General features: G+C 46.6%; 1 protein-coding gene across 1 annotated transcript in view; it reads right to left on the reverse strand.

Moving 5' to 3' along the window:
• The window catches only part of LOC115464620 (nidogen-1-like), a 183,136-nt gene that overhangs the window by 26,525 nt on the left and 133,979 nt on the right, over positions 1 to 22,632 (reverse strand). Inside the window, 2 exon segments of the mRNA XM_030194982.1 lie at positions 4,517 to 4,645; positions 7,664 to 7,807. Coding sequence (XP_030050842.1) covers positions 4,517 to 4,645; positions 7,664 to 7,807 — 273 coding nt within the window.

Genomic DNA, 22,632 nt, shown 5'->3' on the forward strand with positions numbered 1-22,632 from the left:
ACTCTCCAATTTCCTCAAGAGTCTTTCATGAGGTACTTTGTCAAATGCCTTTTGAAAATCCAGATACACAATATCACCAGCTCACCTTTATCCACGTTTGTTCACCCTTTCCAAGAAATGCAGTATTTATTTATTTGTTGCATTTGTAACCCACATTTTCCCACCTATTTGCAGGCTCAATGTGGCTTACACAGTACCGTAAAGGTGTTTGCCAATCTGGTAGAGAGCAGATACAAGGTTATGTTGTGTTCGAATAAGGTAGGTGTTTTCCAGGCTCCAGTAGGGTCGAATGGAGGGGGGTTATTGTCCAGTTCGATCTTTGGTATACTTGTGTGGCCGGATGTGGGGATTTACGTTGGATCTGTAGGGTAGGCCCTTTTGAAGAGGTTGGTTTTTAGTGATTTTCTGAAGTTTAAGTGGCCGTGGATTGTTTTCACAGCTTTTGGGAGTGCATTCCATGTTGTGCGCTTATGTAGGACAAACTTGATGCATAGGTTGTTTTGTACTTGAGTCCTTTGGAAGTTGGGTAATGGAGGTTTAGGTATGTGCAAGATGAGCTGGATCTGTTTCTGGTTGGTAGATCTATAAGGTCTATCATGTAACCTGGGACTACACCGTAGATAATTTTGTGGACCAGGGTGCAGATTTTGAAGTTGATCCGTTCTTTGATTGGGAGCCAGTCTAGTTTTTCTCGGAGAGGTTTGGCACTTTCGAAACATGTTTTACCAAATATCAGCCTAGCCGCAGTGTTTTGGGCGGTCTGAAGTTTTTTGTAAGTTGTTCTTTACATCCTGCATAGATTCCGTTACAATAATCTGCATGGCTTAGAACCATTGATTGTATTAGGTTTCGAAATATTTCCCTCGGGAAGAAAGGTTTTACGTGTTTAAGTTTCCACATTGAGTATATTTCTTTGTTACGGAGTTTATTTGGCTCTTAAGAATGAGGTTATGGTCGATTATGACGCCCAGTATTTTGAGGCTGTCTGAGATAGGGACGGTGTGTTCTGGGGTGTTTATGGTTGTGGGTTTGTTCTTGTTGTGTTGAGATAAGAGGATGAGGCAATGTGTTTTTTCAGTGTTCAGTTTCAATTGGAATGAGTTTGCCCAAGAGTCCATGGTGTTTAGATCTGCTTTGATGTCATTGGTTATTTCTGACAAGTCATGTCTGAAGGGAATGTAGATTGTAACCTCGTCTGCATAGATGAATGGGTTGAGGCCTTGATTGGATAAAGACTTTGCCAGTGGGATCATCAATATGTTGAAAAGTATTGGTGACAGTGGTGATCCTTGAGGTACTCCGCAGACTGCTTTCCACGGTGATGGTATGTATTTGATTTAACTTGGTATGTTCTGGAGGTAAGAAATCCCTTGATCCAATTGAGTATATTACTATCAATCCCAAAGTGGGCTAGGAGTCTTATTAGTATATTGTGGTTTACCATGTTGAATGCGCTTGACATGTCGAATTGGAGGAGTATGCTTTTACCTGTAGCTATTTCCTGCTTGAATTTGGCCAGGAGAGTGACTAGGACAGTTTCAGTACTGTGGTGGGAACGGAATCCTGATTGTGAGACGTGTAGTATTGAGAATTTATTCATGTAGTCGGTGAGCTGTTTGGTCACCAAGCTCTCCATCAGTTTGACTATTAGTGGGATGGATGCGACTGGGTGGTACTTGGCGAGATCATTTGTGTTTTTCTTGGTGTCTTTTGGTATTAGGGTGAGTAGGATGTTACCATATTCCTCGGGGAAGAGGCCTTGTTGTAGCATGAAGTTTAGGTGGGATGTGAGGTCTGCTATGAAGTGGTCAGGGGCGGTTTTAAGTAGATAACTGGGGAAGGTATCCAGTTTACAGTGGGTGCTGGCAAATCTGTGGATTGCTTGTGTAACTTATACAGTGGTGTGGGGAGTGAATGTTATCAGGTACGGTCAGCTAGGCATCCATCAGGAGTTAGGTCCAGACCATTAATGAAGTTTTCGATGTCGGTGTTGTGCTGAGGGATTGTTACTTTTTCATTAAAATAGTTGGCAAGTTTGTCTGCGGATGGGATGTCTGAGTTGGTTGTGGTGATTGGGGTAGTGTCTAATAGCTTGTTCACGATTTGAAATAGTTTCTTCAGGTCTTTATAATCTGGTCCTATTTTAGTTTTGTAGTAGTACCTTTTGGTCTGTCTTATTGCGTATTTGTATTTTCTATGTATTTGTTTCCATGCGTTGAGTGTATGTTCATCTTTCCTCTTTTTCCATGCTTGTTCAAGTTTCCTGGATTGTGTTTTGAGTTTTTTTAAGTCATCGTTCATCGAGTTTTGTCTTCTTGATACTCTTGCCTTAAAGGGTGCTATTTCATTTAATATGCATCTACATCTATCATCCCAGTGAGTAAGGTAATGTACGGAGTCCGTACATGCTGTCCCATTCGTTGTCGTATATCTGTTGCTAGAATACTTTTGGGTGTATTTGTCCTCTCGTACTGTATGATGTTTGTTCTGGTATGCAGTTTAATTCCTTCTTCCGCCAGTTTAGTGATAAGTTCAGTTTGTAATGATTGGTCCAAGGTGTTTCTGACCATTTGATATCTGCTATTAATAAGTTTTGGTCTGTGGACAATTTGTGTGATAAGAGGTCTAGTGTGTGTCCTTTGGTGTGGGTAGCTTGCATGTGAGGCCATTTGAGATCCCAGGAGTGTAGGAAGTCCTTGCATTCACATGTGTTGGTAGAGTTGGGGTCTTCTAGGTGAAGATTGATGTCACCAAGGATTAGTGTGTTGGAGTTGTTTACACAGGTAGATGAAATGAAGTCTGTAAAGATAGGCTGGCTGTCGTTCCAATTACCGGGCAGTCTATAAAACAGGACACAGTTGAGATGATCGACCAAGGATTTGTTATAAATTCTGATCGAGGCAATTTCAAGTTTGGGTGTTATGGATTCGGCAGTGGTTTCGGTGGTGAATTGGTCTCGGTAGATTAGAGTTATGCCACCTCCTCTCTTTTCCATTCTGGTCCAGTGATTGATTTTATATCCTGGAGGACATAGGTTGAGGATTATGGGGTCCTTTTGATCACGGATCCATGTTTCATTGATGAAGATTAAATCGAGGTTTTCTGACGTGATCCAGTCTGATATTATTGTTGTTTTGTTGACTGCGGACCTAGCACTGATGTAGCCCACTTGGATATTTTGTTATGGGTCTGCTAAATTTGATGATGTGTGGATTTTTGTTAGTTGTCGTTCCTTGGATAGTGTATGTTTTTTGTGATCTGTCTTTCCGTATTGTTGGTAATGTCTGAGTTTGGGTATTCTTCCCTTAGTTTGTTGGTTGTCAGTTTGTTGGGGTGTATAGTGTCTGATCAGTCTTTGGTGATTTTGTATGATGGGTATGATGTTAATTTCATCAACCAATCTATAATTTCATCATAGAATGGTGAGGCAAGATTTCCCTTCACTAAATCTATGTTGGCTTTGTCTCATTAATCCATGCTTTTGAATATGCTCTGTAATTTTGTTCTTTATTATAGTCTCTACCATTTTGCCCGGCACCAATGTCAGGCTCACCGGTATATAATTTCCAGGATCCCCTCTGGAACCTGTTTTAAATATCTGCAATACATGGGCTACCCTCCAATCTTCCGGTACCACACTCGATTTTAAAGATAAATTACATATTACTAACAATAGTTCCGCCAGTTTATTTTTCAATTCTATCAGTACTCTGGGAAGAATACCATCCAGTCTGGACAAGAATGATTTTTTTATATGCAAAATACTTGTACAAGAACTAGCCCAACTGCGATTGCAAATGAGACAGACATCAGAAAAGGAAGGGCCAGCCTGACCACTAGGTTTATGCTTATTTCAGGATTTAATGAATCGCCAATCCAGGGTACAGCCAAATCTAGGTGGACTAGGGATCTGCCTAGAGCAGCAAAATTTGGGAGACAGCACCAGTGCTGCAGTCGACGACTCTAGAGAAGAGTCAGCCCAGTCGGCAAAAGGCCTTGAATACCCTTGCAGCTCAGGCCTTCCACATCCCATCCCCTCCGAAATGAGAAAAATGCAGAATGCATCATGCATTGAACATATGTGCATGCTCTAGGCCCTCTAGGGCTGCAGATCTGAGTGGACTTGGCAATGGTGGCTCACCACAAGCAATGAAAGTGAGGGAGGTAAGACAGAAAGGGGAAGGGGAATATGCTGGACATGGCAGGGACAGGTGGAGAGAAGGGGGTCGATGCTGGATACCTTGGGGGAGAAGGCAAGTAGGGAAGGAGAGATGCTGCTGGAAACCTTGAGAGAAATGCTTGACATGAGGGGGAAAGGCCTTGAGCTGCCCTTGGGGGAAGGGGAAGTGGCATGCAGCTGAAAGTTCATCTACACTGAACCTGAATAATGTTAAATACCATTTCACAGTATTGGATTTGAGAGAAAAAGGGCACCAGAGCGCTTAAATAATATACTTTTACCAAAAAGCCTCAACCTCGCCCCAACAAATAAAAGAAATAAACATTAAACACATACCAACACAAGTCTGACCATCTTCTGCAAACTGGTAACCTTCTAAGCACTCACACCGGAAAGTTCCAGGCTGATTGTTACAGGTTGCGTACTCTCCACATATTGTTGGTTGCTCTCTGCATTCATCGACATCTGCAGAGTTAGAAGGGAAGATTAGTCACAGTCAAAAGATATCCCAAATAATAACAGGTCTATTACAAATACTAGATTAGATGCTGCATTTCACTGGGCTGGGTATAAACAGGCAGTTTTATTTACCTCTGTCTTTGTTTCTCCTCCTTCTGATTGTTGTCCCTTGTCCCTACCTTTGTTTCTACCACTAATTCATTGGAGTTCTTAGCTCTCAATGATTCATTGCTTTTAATTTATTTATAAACCACTTTGTTGTTTGCGCATGAAAGGCAGAAAAACAAATCCTACAACAAACTGATGCCTTAAGCAAGATTCCCTTGGGAAATCATGGAATTTTTTTTATTATCTTTCAGACAGAAATAAAGTTCAGCAAACAAGTTAGAGGCAATACCTCTTTCTTGGACTAACCTACTATATTTGTGATGGCACTTTCATATGTCAAACTCCCTTCATTGGGCAGTGCAACATGAGCTAAGCATCATCTGTTAGGTAGATAACAGGAGAAGGTCTTATTATCAACACTGTACACAATGTAGAGGACAGAAAGGGACCATTTCATTAGTATAATGTCCTTCAATAAACATCATACACTGTATGTATGATGTACACAAAAAAATAGGGGGTAGATCAATCTAGTTCCAACATGGGCGTATTTCTTATCAGTCAACCAACTCAAAACAGCTAAGTGAAAGTGACTCAACACAGTCCTGCATTTCAGCACCACATGCGCCTGCCTCAGGAGTCAAATTAGCTCAACAAAATGGATAACATATGATTGACAGATCAAAGCATCCAAGAACAAAGTTCATCAACATGCAGCACGGCTGACACATCTTACTGTTAACCCATTATCTTGTCTTCTGAGCCCTCCTAAACCCCCTGACCCCAACTATACACCACTACAATAGCCCTTATTGATGAAGGGGGCACCTATATGTGAGTACAGGAGGGTTTGGGTGAGTTTTTTTTTTGTTTTTTTTTTGGGGGGGGGGGGTGACATATTTCACCACAAATGTAACAGGTAGGGGGAGGTATGAGCCTGGGTCCACCTGTCTACAGCACACTGCACTACTCCAGGGACCTGTATGCTGCTCTGATAGACATGGCTATAACATTTGAGGCTGTCACAGAGGCTGGTGAGTAATTTTTCTATCCACATTTTTTTTTTTTTGGGGGGGGGGGGGGATGGGGTCATCCCCAATTCCCTCCAGTGGTCATCTGTTTATTTAGGGCATCCTTTTTCCTTTATTCATTTTCAAAACAGGTCTAGCCCCAAGTGTTTAGATTTTCACTGGGACGTTTTTGTTTTGAGCCATTATGGCTGTAAAACATCCAAGTGTTAGACATACCCTAAGCACGCCCTATTCCCACCTCCGCAACACCCCAAACATGCCCCTCATGATTTGGATGAATTGCAAACAAAACGAATAGATAAATGTCTGCAAAACAGGTTTCGAAAATACTGACTTGAATGTTTTGAGAAGAAGAGCATCCAAATGCTGCTTTATAACACTTTTTGGATGAATTTCTCTTTCAATAATGAGCCCCACAGTATAAAAAGAACCTCCCACCTCCTCAATAAAGATACCAGAGGTCCAAATGATGCTCCAAAAAGCCAAGTTAAAAAAAAAAAAAAAAATTAATCCAGGGGTATTTTCAAAACAATATGGCCGTCCATCTTTCGTTTCGAAAACGCCATCAGGGACGTCCAAATCCTTAAATTTGGACGTCTCTAGACATGGCCATTTCTGACTTTCGGTGATTTTCAAAACCAAAGACATCAATGTCAAAAACGTCCTAATGCAAGCCATTTGGGCATGGGAGGAGCCAGCATTTGTAGTGCACTGGTCCCCCTGACATGCCAGAACACCAACCGTGAACCCTAGGGGACACTGCAGTGGACTTCATAAAATGCTCCCAGGAACACAGCTCCCTTATCTTGTGTGCTGAGCCCCACAAAACCCCCCACCTACAACTGTACACCACTACCACAACCCTTTATAGGTGAAGGGAGGCACCTAGATGTGGGTACAGTGGGTTTGTGATGGGTTTTGGAGAGCTCGCTGTTTCCTCCACAAATGTAACAGGTGGGGTGGGTATGGGCCTGAGTCTGCCTGTCTGAAGTGCACTGCAGTACCCACTAAAACTGCTCCTGGGACCTTCACGCGCTGTCATGGACCCGAGTATGACATCTGAGGCTGGCATAGAGGCTGGTACAAAATATTTTTAAAGATGATTTTTGAGGGTGGGAGAGGGTTAGTGACCACTGGGGGAGTAACTGGAGGTCATCCCCAATTCCCTCCGGTGGTCATCTGGTCATTTCGGGCACCTTTTTGTGCCTTATTCGTAAAAAAAACGCGTCCCGGTGAAAAAGTCCAACTGTTCGTCATGGACGTCCTTTCTTTTTTCGATTATGGGTCAAAGACTTCCAAGTGTTAGGCACGCCCAAGTCCTGCCTTCGCTACACCCCCGACAAGCCCCCTTGAAATTTGGACGTCCTTGCGACGGACTGCAGCTGGAGACGTCCAAAATCGGGTTTCGATTATACCAATTTGGACGTCTTTGGGAGATGGACTTCCATCTTCTGATTTATGTCGAAAGATGGACATCCCTTTTCTTTTGAAAATAAGCCTGATAATAACATAGTAGATGACGGCAGATAAAGACCTCTACGGTCCATCTAGTCTGCCTAACAAGATACAGCCCACATTTTTAGTGTGAAAAGGGAATAAAACCTCTGGGAATAGTTCAGCATCTTTTCAGTTAGTTTGTATAATGCCCACTGCCAGCAGGAAGATGGGCACAGCAAAGGATGACATCAATATATGGGGTAACTTTTTCCCTGGAACACTGTGCTGTGCCACCAGGGCACCATCTCCTTCCATGAAGGTCTTGTTTTCTAGTTTTTGGTAAACAAAAATGCCAACTCATGCAATATACTCCCTATCTACCCGACAGAACAGGCAGCCTACAGACATGCATCTCTTATACCAGTTCCGCGTCAAGATGTTGACATACCAAAACAGGTGATTCCGTTTCCCCGGAAGCCTGCCGTGCATTCGCAGGTGAACTGATTTCCTTGCCCAGGGCGGCATGCTGCATTGGTGTCACACCCATGAGTGCCGATGTAGCAAGGATTGCGATTCGTCTCACCAGAACCATCTAGTAGAAAACAGAAAAGTTGGTTATTTCAACTCCCTGTCAAGGGCTAAAACATGTGATATTAGGGCCCCTTCACAATTTGGGGTCAACTTCGTGTTAAATTTTTCCTGGGCTGGCTGTATTTTTTGCAGATGGCGATTCACTATGACCCTTCGCCACAGGGAGTGAGGATCCCCAAAATTATCAGTGGGAGGGTTTAGGCCTTCGGACCATGATGCAGGTTTGGGAAGAAGGGGAGCTCCTGCCCTTTGCAGAACTTCAGGAGGAATATAGGCTTCATTCTTCTCATGAATTCCAATATCATCAGCTCAGAGATTATATCCTTTGTAGGGCCCAGGGGGAGTTATACCTCACGGAAACGTTATTAGAGCAGGCTATGCAGAGCAACAATGGGAGGAGGAGCATTTCTCGCTTATATCAGGCCCTCCTGTGACACACTAGACTTGTTATGCACTACATTCTTAAATGGGAACAAGAGTTAGGTACTGCCTATAAATACAAACCATGGGAACGTAGTTTTAGATATTTGCTTTAGGAGTCTGTGTCTAGTCATTTAATTGAAAACGGCTATAAGATTTTATATCAGTGGTGCTGTATCCCACATCGTATAGCCTAAATGTTTCACCAAGGTCCTGGGTTGTGCTGGAGAGGCTGTGGAGCAATTGGCAATACTGGACAATGGTTTTGCAATTTGTTCACACGTTAACATAAGTTACTTACCCTGCTAAACCGGACTACTGTTTGTTGCATTTTAAGACCTATGGTGTGAAGCCAGAAGTTCACAAACTGGTAACTAATGTATTTGTGGCGAGTAACCTGGCCTTGGCAGCTACCTGGAAACAACCACTGCTGCCAGCCCTGGCAGTAGTCCTTCGCAAACTGGACTATATTCACCAAATATCTAACCTAACAGCATTCAGGACTGGGTGCCTGATCCCTTACCACAAGATCTGGGAACTTTATAGTGCTTGGCTCTTGACCTCAGAGTTCTCTGGGGAGTCGGTCCCAGTGGGGGCAGTTTCTGCCCCACTTGCTATGGCTTAGTTGGACGGTGCTATATCTTGATGTTTGCTGTTTCCTTGGACCCTGACTGTGTTTCTGATGGAAAAGGGATGGAGGGGTTGGTTGTGGGGAGGGGATTTTGTTGTTCATTTCTTGATGTTATTATATTCTAGTTTTCAGCCTCTGTATTTCTTTTGCTATCATTTTTGCTGGCTTTGTATTCAACTTTCTTTTCTTTAATAAACTTGGGGGGAAAAAAGAGAAATTACAAGTACAAAAGCACTTCTACAGTTAGGACTGTACATCTTCCCTGTGCTAACCAGTCTACATGAAAGCGCCAGTTAGCACTGGAGGATACTTCCCAGTCCTTTAGCACCCTGGCCCATCAAAGCTGCACAAATTCAGTCCTGTCTCCTAGCTCTTCCAATTCCCCCACATGTGGTCTCCAGTGAATCCACACCCTAGTGCTAGCAGATTATGATTATGGGTGCCCAATTTACTGTTCTCTCTCCCCCTCCCCTCCCCCTCCTCCCCCCAATCTATGTATTCTCTCTTAAGATACCCAGATTCCTTTCCCAACTCCCATCATCAGAAGAATAAAATCTTACCTCCTATCAAGTCCAACAATATTTCCAAAATAGCACTGGCTGGCAGCACTGTAGAAAACAATCTGAATGTACATTATAAACAGTACACTCAAAACGGTAGTTGTTCCAGTGTAGTCCCATCACTGGTTGATGACCTTTCAAACTTGAGACAGCCTCCAGCACCACCAGCTACCACCATTTTAAAAGCATCAATGGAGCTAGGGGAAAAGCCTTTATTCTCCTACCAGAAGATATTCAAGACACCCATGAGACTATACTAGGCCTTAGGAGAATGGGAACATCCACTAGCACGGTATTAAGGGAGAATAGGTTTCAACAGAGTCTAGGTAAGTTGGAGGAAGAAGGAACTGGATAACATAACATAAAAAAATCTTATAAACCGTTCACACCCAAAGGCTCAGAACTGTTTACAAAAGAAAAACCCCTTATGAACAATACAATAAATCAATAAAAAAATTAAAATCAATGACATTATACCAGCAAACAAAACACACTTTAAGTGTAACAGGAAAAAAGCCAGGTTTTCAATAATTTCCTAAATCATAAGTAATGAATTTCCATCCTAATTTGTAAGGGTAATGAGTTCCATAAAGGAACTATTGCATAAACAAAAAGTCTCGTAAAAGTAACAGCCAGTCTAGATTTAGAAAAGGGTGGCTTTCAAGTTTATTAGCATGCAAAAGCCTAGTTGTAATCCTGGAGGTTGGATCACAATTAGTGGTACTAGATAATCAGGACAAAAACCATACATAATCTTATAAGTCAAACACCAAATCTTAAAATGTATTCTAGCTTGAACGGGCAACCAATGAAGAGCTTTAAGTAGGGGAGTGACATGCACATTTTTAGACATGCAAAACAATACATGAGAAGCGATGTTCTGAAGTAACTGAAATTTAAATAGAGATTTAGAAGATAATCCGAGATAAAGGAGTTACAGTAGTCAATTCCGGAAAAAATTAGCACCCGTACTATTTTTTGTAAATTATCTAAAGTAAAATAAGAACGCTCTTGATATAAACATTTTAACTTAAGAAATGTAGTAGTGACCAACTTCACCTGAAAGTCACCGCTCAAATCTGAATCAATCCAAACATCTAGGCTCTGGAAAACATTCTAAAATCGAATATTTTTGCTACTCAAGTAAGTCTTGTGGCAGTAAGTTCCACAGTTCCACTCCTCTGCCTGTAATTGTCATGTTGTGAGTTTTCTTTCTTCGGCATTCTTGTGAAGTTGGTATAACCAGTTTGATTTCCTTTAAGGATCTTAGGGTTCTTTTGGGCTGATGTAGTTGGACGAGGTGCCAAATGTAGGATGGTGTGAGGCCATAGAGACTTTTAAAGATAAGGGCATTTCTTCTGTCCTTATGCAATTAGATCTTGCAGCCACTTTTGATCTGTTTGACCACAAACTGTTGATGTTTCACCTGAGTGAGATTGGTTTAACTGGTAAAGTTTATGAATGGTTTTCTGCTTTTTTTGAGAAACAGGAGTTACAAAGTGACGTACAAAAATGAGACTTCTCTTACTCGGAACCCTGGTTGTGGTGTTCCGTAAGGCTCATCTTTGTCTCCTATTTTGTTTAATATTTACTTCAGTCCTTTGGGTAAATTACTAAGGGACCATTTTACCAAGCAGTGGTAAAAAGGGCCCTGCTGCAGCAGCTGTTTTTGAAGCGTGCTGAGGCTCTTTTTACTGCAGCAGCTAAAAAGGCTGCAAAAATACATGGCCATGCGGTAAGGTTGCTCTTACCTTATGGTCATGCAGGGGGGAGCACTTACCACCACTCATTGAGGTGGTGGTAAGGTCTCTTGTGCTAACCCCGGTGGTAACCAGGTAGTGTGCGGCACTGTCTGATTACTGCTGGGTAACCGGCACGCAAATACGTGCTGGAGCTGGAACTACTGCCGGTGCCCGTGTTGGGGCTGCGGTAGCTCCAAATTGGCAAGAAGTAAGCCTGCACTGGGCTTACCATTGCTTTGTAAAAGGGCCCCTAAAATCCTTGAATTTGTCATATTTCATTTATGCAGATGATGTTCAAATTATGTTCTTTGCTATCACAACCATTTCTGATTTCTTTGAACATATTCAGTTTTGTTTCTCTAAAATTTCCCAGTGGATGTCGGCCAATAGGTTCAAGTTAAATGCAGATAAAACTGTCTTATTATGGGTAAATGGAAATTTCAGACGCTCAGTTAAAACTTGGTTATTCCAGAAACACTTTGGCTCAACCTCAGGAAAACTAGCCCCACATGTACACAAGACATGGAAGATGAAACACAAAACTACCTGCTAAACCTATTAGAACACTCACACGGAACCTAAACTTGTCCCGATAAAAATGGCGAAGGGTCTACATTATAGACTATGAGTTCCAAAGACTATCAAGTTTCATATTAAATATGATCTTACATAAACAATTGTGCTCAAACATGTCTAGCTAGTAAATAAGATGTAATGTAATAGTTTACTGTATACCGAACAGTTCCATTGTAGGTCATTACTAATTAATGTTAGCTAATCTTTTGATAACATACTGTTAAATGTACATTTAGAACTTGTCGGTAAAGCGGGTTATAAATGCCAAATTAAATTAAATCTATCAGAACTCTCAGGGCATCATGAAAGGGGAGAATAGAAAAAAATCAAAAAGAACTGTGGCTAGGGATCAGCCGACTGTAAAAGGGTTTCCTTTTGCATTTGTGGGTAGGTTTCCACTACTAATCGTCATTTCTATAGAGCAGCTAGACACCAAACCCAATATACAATATCCTTTGCTCCACCAATTTACAATATACAATATCCTTCGCTCCACCAATTTACAAACTGCTGGGGTGCCAACCCTACTGTGCTTCATCTATACATGGACAGTTTACTAATCTTTTTCAGAGATAAGGAAATGGTAGCACTACAGCTCACAAGTTGAGGTTGCAGGGTGGGAGACTCAGGAACAATGTGAGGAAATACTTTTTCACAGAAAGGGTGGTGGATGCCTGGAGTGCCATCCCACGGAATGTGTGGGATAAACAGAGAGGAATCCTATATAGAAAATGGGATCGAATCCAATTAAAACAAAACTTCAGTGACCTCAGAGCTGGAGTGAGTTTTGACAGCAGCTTTAGAGGTTGGGAATTAAGACCAATGCTGGGCAGACACAGTCTGGGTCCCGTAAATGGCAAAATACAGATCAGGATCAAGGCTGGAGTGGGCTTCGATGGCAACTCCAGTACCTGGGAAACAGGACTGGTGCCAGGCAGATTTCTACAGTCTGTGCCCCAAAAATGGCAAGGAAATACAGAAATTAAGTATACCAGTGTTTAATCATGAAGAAGTGGAGTGCCAGATACAATTCTGGCCACCTTGTTGAGCAGATTGGATGGACCGTGCAGGTCTTTATCTGCCAACATTTACTATGTTATAGCTAGAACAAGTTAGGAGAGTGTTAAATTTAACTTGTGGCCCCATGGGCTTATTACATGCCACAGTGTCAACCAATGAAGATATTACCATGTTATATGTATGCAGTATGCTAACTTTTAATAAATCTCTGTATATGCTAAACAGCACAAAGTTTTCTCCAATGCAGTTCTTAGTATATTTATTTATTTATTTTATTGCATTTGTATCCCACATTTTCCCACCTATTTGCAGGCTCAATGTGGCTTACAAAAACCTGTTATGGCATCTCCATTCCAGGGTAGCAAATACAATTGGTGTTACAACAAGATCAGGGATGAGAAAAAGATCTATACAGACAGTTATGGGAAGATACCTATCAGAATAAGGTGCAGTGTTATGATTAAGTTATGGATTCCCATTGTAGGTCTTGTTGAAGAGATGGGTTTTCAGAGATTTGTGAAAGTTAGTTATTTCATTAATCGTTTTCAGGTCAGTTGGTAGCGCATTCCAAAGCTGTGTGCTCATGTAGGAGAAGCTAGTCCCATGTGTTAGCTTGTATTTTACTCCTTTACAGTTGGAGAAGTGTAGATTAGAGACTTGCACGGGAACGGGGTTTGCGGAAATCCCGCTGGATTCCTGCAGGGGGGCGGACGCAGTTCCTGTGGGGTTCCCGTGGAAGTGTATGCTGCACTTGCGCCAGCCTCTCACCTACCGAGTACCAAGTTCTTTGAGTGCTGTCTCCTCCTTGCTTTAACAGCACAGATGTGGAAAGCCTCCATTAAGGAGGTGGTAGAGATACAAATGGTGACGAAATTCAAAAAGGCATGGGATGAACAAAGAGGATCTCTATTTAGAAAATGGAAGTTATAAAAAACCTAAACTTAAATGGCTGCATGTATGTGGATGTGTCGTGTGACACTTACATGGTGACTCTGGCTGTGATGAACTAGGGCCGATACCGGGAGACCTGTACGGTCTGTGTCTCATATATGGTAATCTGGTTTTGGATGAGCTGGAAACGATTTAGACAGCAACTTTAGTGGCTGGAACATGAGGACAGTTCTGGACAGACTTTTACGGTCTGTGTCCCCCAAATGAGAAGATGAATAGGCTGGAGTGGGCTTTGAGGGCAACTCCAGCAGCTGGAACATAAGGATAGGGTCAGGCGGACTTCTATGGTCCAAGTCCCAGAAACGCCACAGAAAGACCATAATCACGTATATAATATCACAGTCATTGTTGATTTAATCATGAATTGATAATGATTGTGACTATTGGGCAGACTGGATGAACCGATCCGGTTTTTATCTGCTATCATTCTATTACTATTAATCCTCTCTGCTTCCGGGCTGATGCGTAGACCTCAGCTCTGACATAAGCATGAGCATCAGATGTCACCTGACCTAATGGCGCATGCATGTGGTGATCTCTTAGCACTCAGTGCCAGTGAATCAGAGAAGTCTTATATGTGCGCACCAGAGTGTTCCAACTTTTGTTCCTTCCTTGCCTGCAGTGCTGCGGCTCAAACCCAGAGACAGAGAGCTGACAGGACATTTTTTTAATGTATCATTAAATTTTTGTTGGTGAGGGCAGGGTAAATTCTTGCGGGGATGGGCAAGATTCCCCGTGGGGACGGGTTGGATTTCTGTCCCCGTGCAACTCTCTAGTGTAGATTAAGGAATTTGCGGGCTGTTCTTTTAGCATTTCTGGGAGGCAGGTCCACGAGGTCTAGCATGTAGCTCGGGGCATCTCCGTGGATGATTTTGTGAACCATCGTGCAGATCTTGAATGCACTTTCATATTTTGTTTTACCAAATATGAGTCTGGCTGCGGTATTTTGGGCTGTTTGCAGTTTCTTGATAGTTTGTTCTTTGCAGCCGGCGTATAATGCGTTGCAGTAGTCCAGGTGACTTAGAACCATCAATTGTATCAGGTTACGGAAAATGGATCTCTGGAAGAAAGGTTTTATTCGTTTGAGTTTCCACATGGAGTAGAACATCTTTTTCGTTGTGTTCTTCACGTGGGTTTCGAGTGTGAGATTTCAATCAATGGTAAGTCCAAGAATTTTCAGATTGTTTGAGACTGGAAGAGAAAGGTTTGGTGTTATTATGGTGGTGAAGTTACTTGTGTTATGTTGTGAGGTGAGTATAAGGCATTGTGTTTTTTTCTGCGTTGAGTTTTAGCTGGAATGCATCAGTCCAGGAGTGCATGATTTGGAGGCTTTGATTGATCCCGTTGGTGATTTCCCTTAGGTCGTGTTTGAACGGGATATAGCGAATGCTACATACCTGTAGAAGGTATTCTCCGAGGACAGCAGGCTGATTGTTCTCACTGATGGGTGACGTCCACTGCAGCCCCTCCAATCGGAATCTTCCTAGCAAAGTCCTTTGCTAGCCCTCGCGCGCATGCGCAGCCGTCTTCCCGCCCGAAACCGGCTCGAGCCGGCCAGTCTCGTATTGTAGCAAAGAGAAACAAGGGAAGACTCAACTCCAAAGGGGAGGCGGGCGGGTTTGTGAGAACAATCAGCCTGCTGTCCTCGGAGAATACCTTCTACAGGTATGTAGCATTCGCTTTCTCCGAGGACAAGCAGGCTGCTTGTTCTCACTGATGGGGTATCCCTAGCCCCCAGGCTCACTCAAAACAACAACCATGGTCAATTGGGCCTCGCAACGGCGAGGACATAACTGAGATTGACCTAAAAAATGTACCAACTAACTGAGAGTGCAGCCTGGAACAGAACAAACAGGGCCCTCGGGGGGTGGAGTTGGATCCTAAAGCCCAAACAGGTTCTGAAGAACTGACTGCCCGAACCGACTGTCGCGTCGGGTATCCTGCTGCAGGCAGTAATGAGATGTGAATGTGTGGACAGATGACCACGTCGCAGCTTTGCAAATTTCTTCAATGGAGGCTGACTTCAAGTGGGCTACCGACGCAGCCATGGCTCTAACATTATGAGCCGTGACATGACCCTCAAGAGCCAGCCCCGCCTGGGCGTAAGTGAAGGAAATGCAATCTGCTAGCCAATTGGATATGGTGCGTTTCCCCACAGCCACTCCCCTCCTATTGGGATCAAAAGAAACAAACAATTGGGCGGACTGTCTGTGGGGCTGTGTCCGCTCCAGGTAGAAGGCCAATGCTCTCTTGCAGTCCAATGTGTGCAGCTGACGTTCAGCAGGGCAGGATTGAGGACGGGGAAAAAATGTTGGCAAGACAATTGACTGGTTCAGATGGAACTCCGACACGACCTTTGGCAAGAACTTAGGGTGAGTGCGGAGGACTACTCTGTTATGATGAAATTTGGTGTAAGGGGCCTGGGCTACCAGGGCCTGAAGCTCACTGACTCTACGAGCTGAAGTAACTGCCACCAAGAAAATGACCTTCCAGGTCAAGTACTTCAGATGGCAGGAATTCAGTGGCTCAAAAGGAGGTTTCATCAGCTGGGTGAGAACGACATTGAGATCCCATGACACTGTAGGAGGCTTGACAGGGGGCTTTGACAAAAGCAAACCTCTCATGAAGCGAACAACTAAAGGCTGTCCTGAGATCGGCTTACCTTCCACATGGTAATGGTATGCACTGATTGCGCTAAGGTGAACTCTTACAGAGTTGGTCTTGAGACCAGACTCAGACAAGTGCAGAAGGTATTCAAGCAGGGTCTGTGTAGGACAAGAGCGAGGAGCTAGGGCCTTGCTGTCACACCAGACGGCAAACCTCCTCCACAGAAAGAAGTAACTCCTCTTAGTGGAATCTTTCCTGGAAGCAAGCAAGATGCGGGAGACACCCTCTGACAGACCCAAAGAGGCAAAGTCTACGCTCTCAACATCCAGGCCGTGAGAGCCAGGGACCGGAGGCTGGGATGCAGAAGAGCCCCTTCGTCCTGCGTGATGAGGGTCGGAAAACACTCCAATCTCCACGGTTCTTCGGAGGATAACTCCAGAAGAAGAGGGAACCAGATCTGACGTGGCCAAAAAGGAGCAATCAGAATCATGGTGCCTCGGTCTTGCTTGAGTTTCAACAAAGTCTTCCCCACCAGAGGAATGGGAGGATAAGCATACAGCAGGCCCTCCCCCCAATCCAGGAGGAAGGCATCCGATGCCAGTCTGCCGGGGGCCTGAAGCCTGGAACAGAACTGAGGGACTTTGTGGTTCGCTCGAGATGCGAAGAGATCCACCAAGGGGGTGCCCCACGCTTGGAAGATCTGGCGCACCACTCTGGAGTTGAGCGACCATTCGTGAGGTTGCATAATCCTGCTCAGTCTGTCGGCCAGACTGTTGTTTACGCCTGCCAGATATGTGGCTTGGAGCACCATGCCGAGACGGCGAGCCCAGAGCCACATGCTGACAGCTTCCTGACACAGGGGGCGAGATCCGGTGCCCCCCTGCTTGTTGACATAGTACATGGCAACCTGGTTGTCTGTCTGAATTTGGATAATTTGGTGGGACAGCCGATCTCTGAAAGCCTTCAGAGCGTTCCAGATCGCTCACAACTCCAGGAGATTGATCTGTAGACCGCGTTCCTGGAGGGACCAGCTTCCTTGGGTGTGAAGCCCATCGACATGAGCTCCCCATCCCAGGAGAGACGCATCCGTGGTCAGCACTTTTTGTGGCTGAGGAATTTGGAAAGGACGTCCCAGAGTCAAATTGGACCAAATCATCCACCAATACAGGGATTCGAGAAAACTCGTGGACAGGTGGATCACGTCTTCTAGATCCCCAGCAGCCTGAAACCACTGGGAAGCTAGGGTCCATTGAGCAGATCTCATGTGAAGGCGGGCCATGGGAGTCACATGAACTGTGGAGGCCATGTGGCCCAGCAATCTCAACATCTGCCGAGCTGTGATCTGCTGGGACGCTCGCACCCGCGAGACGAGGGACAACAAGTTGTTGGCTCTCGCCTCTGGGAGGTAGGCGCGAGCCGTCCGAGAATCCAGCAGAGCTCCTATGAATTCGAGTCTCTGCGCTGGGAGAAGATGGGACTTTGGGTAATTTATCACAAACCCCAGTAGCTCCAGGAGGCGAATAGTCATCTGCATGGACTGCAGGGCTCCTGCCTTGGATGTGTTCTTCACCAGCCAATCGTCGAGATATGGGAACACATGCACCCCCAGCCTGCGAAGTGCCGCTGCTACTACAGCTAGGCACTTTGTGAACACCCTGGGCGCAGAGGCGAGCCCAAAGGGTAGCACACAGTACTGGAAGTGGCGTGTGCCCAACTGAAATCGCAGATACTGTCTGTGAGCTGGCAGTATCGGGATGTGTGTGTAGGCATCCTTCAAGTCCAGAGAGCATAGCCAATCGTTTTGCTGAATCATGGGGAGAAGGGTGCCCAGGGAAAGCATCCTGAACTTTTCTTTTACGAGATATTTGTTCAGGGCCCTTAGGTCTAGGATGGGACGCATCCCCCCTGTTTTCTTTTCCACAAGGAAGTACCTGGAATAGAATCCCAGCCCTTCTTGCCCGGATGGCACGGGCTCGACCGCATTGGCGCTGAGAAGGGCGGAGAGTTCCTCTGCAAGTACCTGCTTGTGCTGGAAGCTGTAGGATTGAGCTCCCGGTGGACAATTTGGAGGTTTTGAGGCCAAATTGAGGGTGTATCCTTGCCGGACTATTTGCAGAACCCACTGATCGGAGGTTATGAGAGGCCACCTTCGGTGAAAAGCTTTCAACCTCCCCCCGACCGGCAGGTCGCCCGGCACTGACACTTGGATGTCGGCTATGCTCTGCTGGAGCCAGTCAAAAGCTCGCCCCTTGCTTTTGCTGGGGAGCCGCGGGGCCTTGCTGAGGCGCACGCTGCTGACGAGAGCGAGCGCGCTGGGGCTTAGCCTGGGCCGCAGGCTGTCGAGAAGGAGGGTTGTACCTACGCTTGCCAGAAGAGTAGGGAACAGTCCTCCTTCCCCCCAAAAATTTTCTACCTGTAGAGGTAGATGCTGAAGGCTGCCGGCAGGAGAACTTGTCGAATGCGGTATCCCGCTGGTGGAGATGCTCTACCACCTGCTCGACTTTCTCTCCAAAAATATTGTCTGCACGGCAAGGCGAGTCCGCAATCCGCTGCTGGAGTCTATTTTCCAGGTCGGAGGCACGCAGCCATGAGAGCCTGCGCATCACCACACCTTGAGCAGCGGCCCTGGACGCAACATCAAAGGTGTCATACACCCCTCTGGCCAGGAATTTTCTGCACGCCTTCAGCTGCCTGACCACCTCCTGAAAAGGCTTGGCTTGCTCAGGGGGGAGAGCATCAACCAAGCCCGCCAACTGCCGCACATTGTTCCGCATGTGTATGCTCGTGTAGAGCTGGTAAGACTGGATTTTGGCCACGAGCATAGAGGAATGGTAGGCCTTCCTCCCAAAGGAGTCTAAGGTTCTAGAGTCTTTGCCCGGGGGCGCCGAAGCATGCTCCCTAGAACTCTTAGCCTTCTTTAGGGCCAGATCCACAACTCCAGAGTCGTGAGGCAACTGAGTGCGCATCAGCTCTGGGTCCCCATGGATCCGGTACTGGGACTCGATCTTCTTGGGGATGTGGGGGTTACTTAGTGGCTTGGTCCAGTTCGCAAGCAATGTCTTTTTCAGGACATGGTGCAAGGGAACAGTGGACGCTTCCTTAGGTGGAGAAGGATAGTCCAGGAGCTCAAACATTTCAGCCCTGGGCTCGTCCTCCACAACCACCGGGAAGGGGATGGCCGTAGACATCTCCCGGACAAAGGAAGCAAAAGACAGACTCTCGGGAGGAGAAAGCTGTCTTTCAGGAGAGGGAGTGGGATCGGAAGGCAGACCCTCAGACTCCTCGTCAGAGAAATATCTGGGGTCTTCTTCTTCTTCCCACGAGGCCTCACCCTCGGTGTCAGACACAAGTTCACGGACCTGTGTCTGCAACCTCGCCCGGCTCGACTCCGTGGAGCCACGTCCACGATGGGGGCGTCGAGAGGTAGACTCCCTTGCCCGCATCGGCGAAGCTCCCTCCGCCGACGTAGTCGGGGAGCCCTCCTGGGAGGTGGCCTTAGTCGGCACCGCACGCGGTACCGACGTCGGGGACCTCACCCCGGGCGATGGGCCAGCCGGCGCCACGCTCGACGGTACCGGAGGCGCAAGCACCGCCGGTACCGGAGGGGTAGGGCGCAACAGCTCTTCCAGAATCTCTGGGAGAACGGCCCGGAGGCTCTCGTTCAGAGCGGCTGCAGAGAAAGGCAGGGAGGTCGATGCAGGCGTCGACGTCAGAACCTGTTCCGGGCGTGGAGGCTGGTCCTGGCTGTCCAGAGTGGAGCGCATCGACACCTCCTGCACAGAGGGTGAGCGGTCCTCTCGGTGCCGATGCCTGCTGGGTGCCGACTCCCTCGGCGACCCAGAGCTCTCGGTGCCGACGCGGGGAGGAGACCGGTGTCGATGCTTCTTCGACTTCTTCCGAAGCATGTCACCGGAGCTCCCCGGCACCGACGAGGAGGACGTAGAATCCATCCGTTGCTTCCTCAGGGCCGAGGTCGAAGCAGGTCGATCCCGGGGGGGCTGTACCGCAGGAGCCCTCAGGGTAGGGGGAGACCCACCCGAAGGCTCACCGCCACCAGCAGGGGAATGGACAGCCCTCACCTGCACTCCACCCGATGCACCACCGTCCGACGACATCAGGAGACGAGGTCCCGGTACCACCGACGTCGATGCAGCTATCCGATGTCTCGGCGCCGATGCAGAGGGCCGATGCCTCGATGCACTCGATGCACTGGCGGCCAAGGATGAAGGTCTGGACGCTGATGACGTCGATGCACACGATGACCCCGGTGCCGATGCCGACGAAGAGCCCGAGAACAAAACGTTCCACTGGGCCAATCTCGCTACCTGAGTCCGCCTTTGTAACAGGGAACACAGACTACAGTTCTGAGGACGGTGCTCGGCCCCCAGACACTGAAGACACGAAGAGTGCCTATCAGTGAGCGAGATTACCCGGGCGCACTGGGTGCACTTCTTGAAGCCGCTGGAAGGCTTCGATGTCATGGGCGGAAAAATCACGCCGGCGAAATCAAAATCCGAAATGACGAATTTGGAGCACCAAACTTTAAGGGAGAAAAATCTCGACCGAGGCCGAAAAGAGGCCTACCCCGACGACGAAAGAAAACTTACCGGGGCAAAACTGGAAACACGGGAAGGGGCAAACGAAACCCAAGGGGGTTTCCGGAGCACTTCCCGAACAAATTTAGAACTTTTCCGAAGAAAAAAAACACGTCTATTTTAAAACGGACGCGCGAGATCGATTCTCCGGGGCTCGACACGACAAAAACACAGCCGTACCGAGTGCGGACGAAAGAAGACTGGCCGGCTCGAGCCGGTTTCGGGCGGGAAGACGGCCGCGCATGCGCGGTGCGCACGGGCGCGCGAGGGCTAGCAAAGGACTTTGCTAGGAAGATTCCGATTGGAGGGGCTGCCGTGGACGTCACCCATCAGTGAGAACAAGCAGCCTGCTTGTCCTCGGAGAAAAATCGTGACATCGTCTGCATATATATAGGGGTTGAGGTTATGATTGGCTAGTAGCTTGTCTAAGGGTATCATCATTAGGTTGAAGAGGGTTGGTGAGAGGGGGGATCCTTGGGGAACTCCACATTCAGGTGTCCATGGGGCTGAAATATCCTCATTTGCTATTACTTGGTATGATCTTGAGGTCAAGAATCCTCTGAACCAGTTCAGAACGTTACCTCCAACTCCAAAGTATTCTAGAATATCAAACATATAAACGGCGAGTGACCGACTCACTCGCAAATGCGCAGTAGAGACTTCCCTCTCTGTCCCGCCCCCGCGTCAATACGTGATGACGAGGGCGGGACAGAGAGGGAAACTGCGCCGCCGAGGTTGATACCGCACCCGCCCACACGAGGTCACCGCTACCGTTACCCCCCCCCCCCCCTCCACACACACACACACCCGGCCCGGGCCCTCTCTCCGCTACTAAACTTACACATCCATTCGCCGGAACGCAGCATGCACATCAGCTGAGCTGCCATCGGCCTTCCTTCCCTGCCTGTGTCCCGCCCTCGCTGACGTTACGTCACAGGAGAGCGGGACACAGGCAGAGAAGGAAGGGCCGACGGCAGCTCAGCTGATGTGCGTGCTGCGTTCCGGCGAATGGATGTGTAAGTTTAGTAGCGGAGAGAGAGAGGGCCCGGGCCGGGTGGAGGGATGGCGGCGATTCCGGGGGGGGGGGGGGGGGGGGGGAAGGAAGGAAGGAAGGAAAACCCCAATACAGCCCATTTTTACGGGCTCATCTGCTAGTTTAGTAATATTTCATGGTTGACCATGTCGAAGGCACTGGACATGTCGAATTGTAGGAGGCGTATGTTATTGCCAGTTGCAATTGTTTTTTAAATGTGTTCATTAACGTCACTAGTACAGTTTCAGTGCTGTGGTTCGAACGGAATCCTGATTGAGACTCGTGTAGAATTGAGTATTTATTTAGGTAATCCGTGAGTTGTTTTGTCACTACACCTTCCATGAGTTTGGTTATTAGTGGGATGGATGCTACTGGGTGATAATTGGTTAGGTCATTTGTACCTTTCTTTGCATCTTTAGGTAAAGGGGTAAGTAGAATGTTTCCTTTATCCGTAGGGAAGATGCTATTTTGTAGCATGTAATTTAGGTGTCTTGTGAGGTCTGTTTTGAATAGCTGAGGGGCAGATCTTATAAGGCTGGTAGGGCAGATATCTAATTTGCATTGCAACTTAGCATATCTTCCAAGCGATTGGAAGATGCTGTCGATCGGAAGTATGTCAAAATTGGTCCATGATCGGTGTGCTGGGAATTCCCCGGGTATTGGGTCTAGTAACTCAAGAAGGTTTACGTAA

Source organism: Microcaecilia unicolor, chromosome 3, assembly GCF_901765095.1.
Source record: "Microcaecilia unicolor chromosome 3, aMicUni1.1, whole genome shotgun sequence".
NCBI lineage: Eukaryota > Metazoa > Chordata > Amphibia > Gymnophiona > Siphonopidae > Microcaecilia > Microcaecilia unicolor.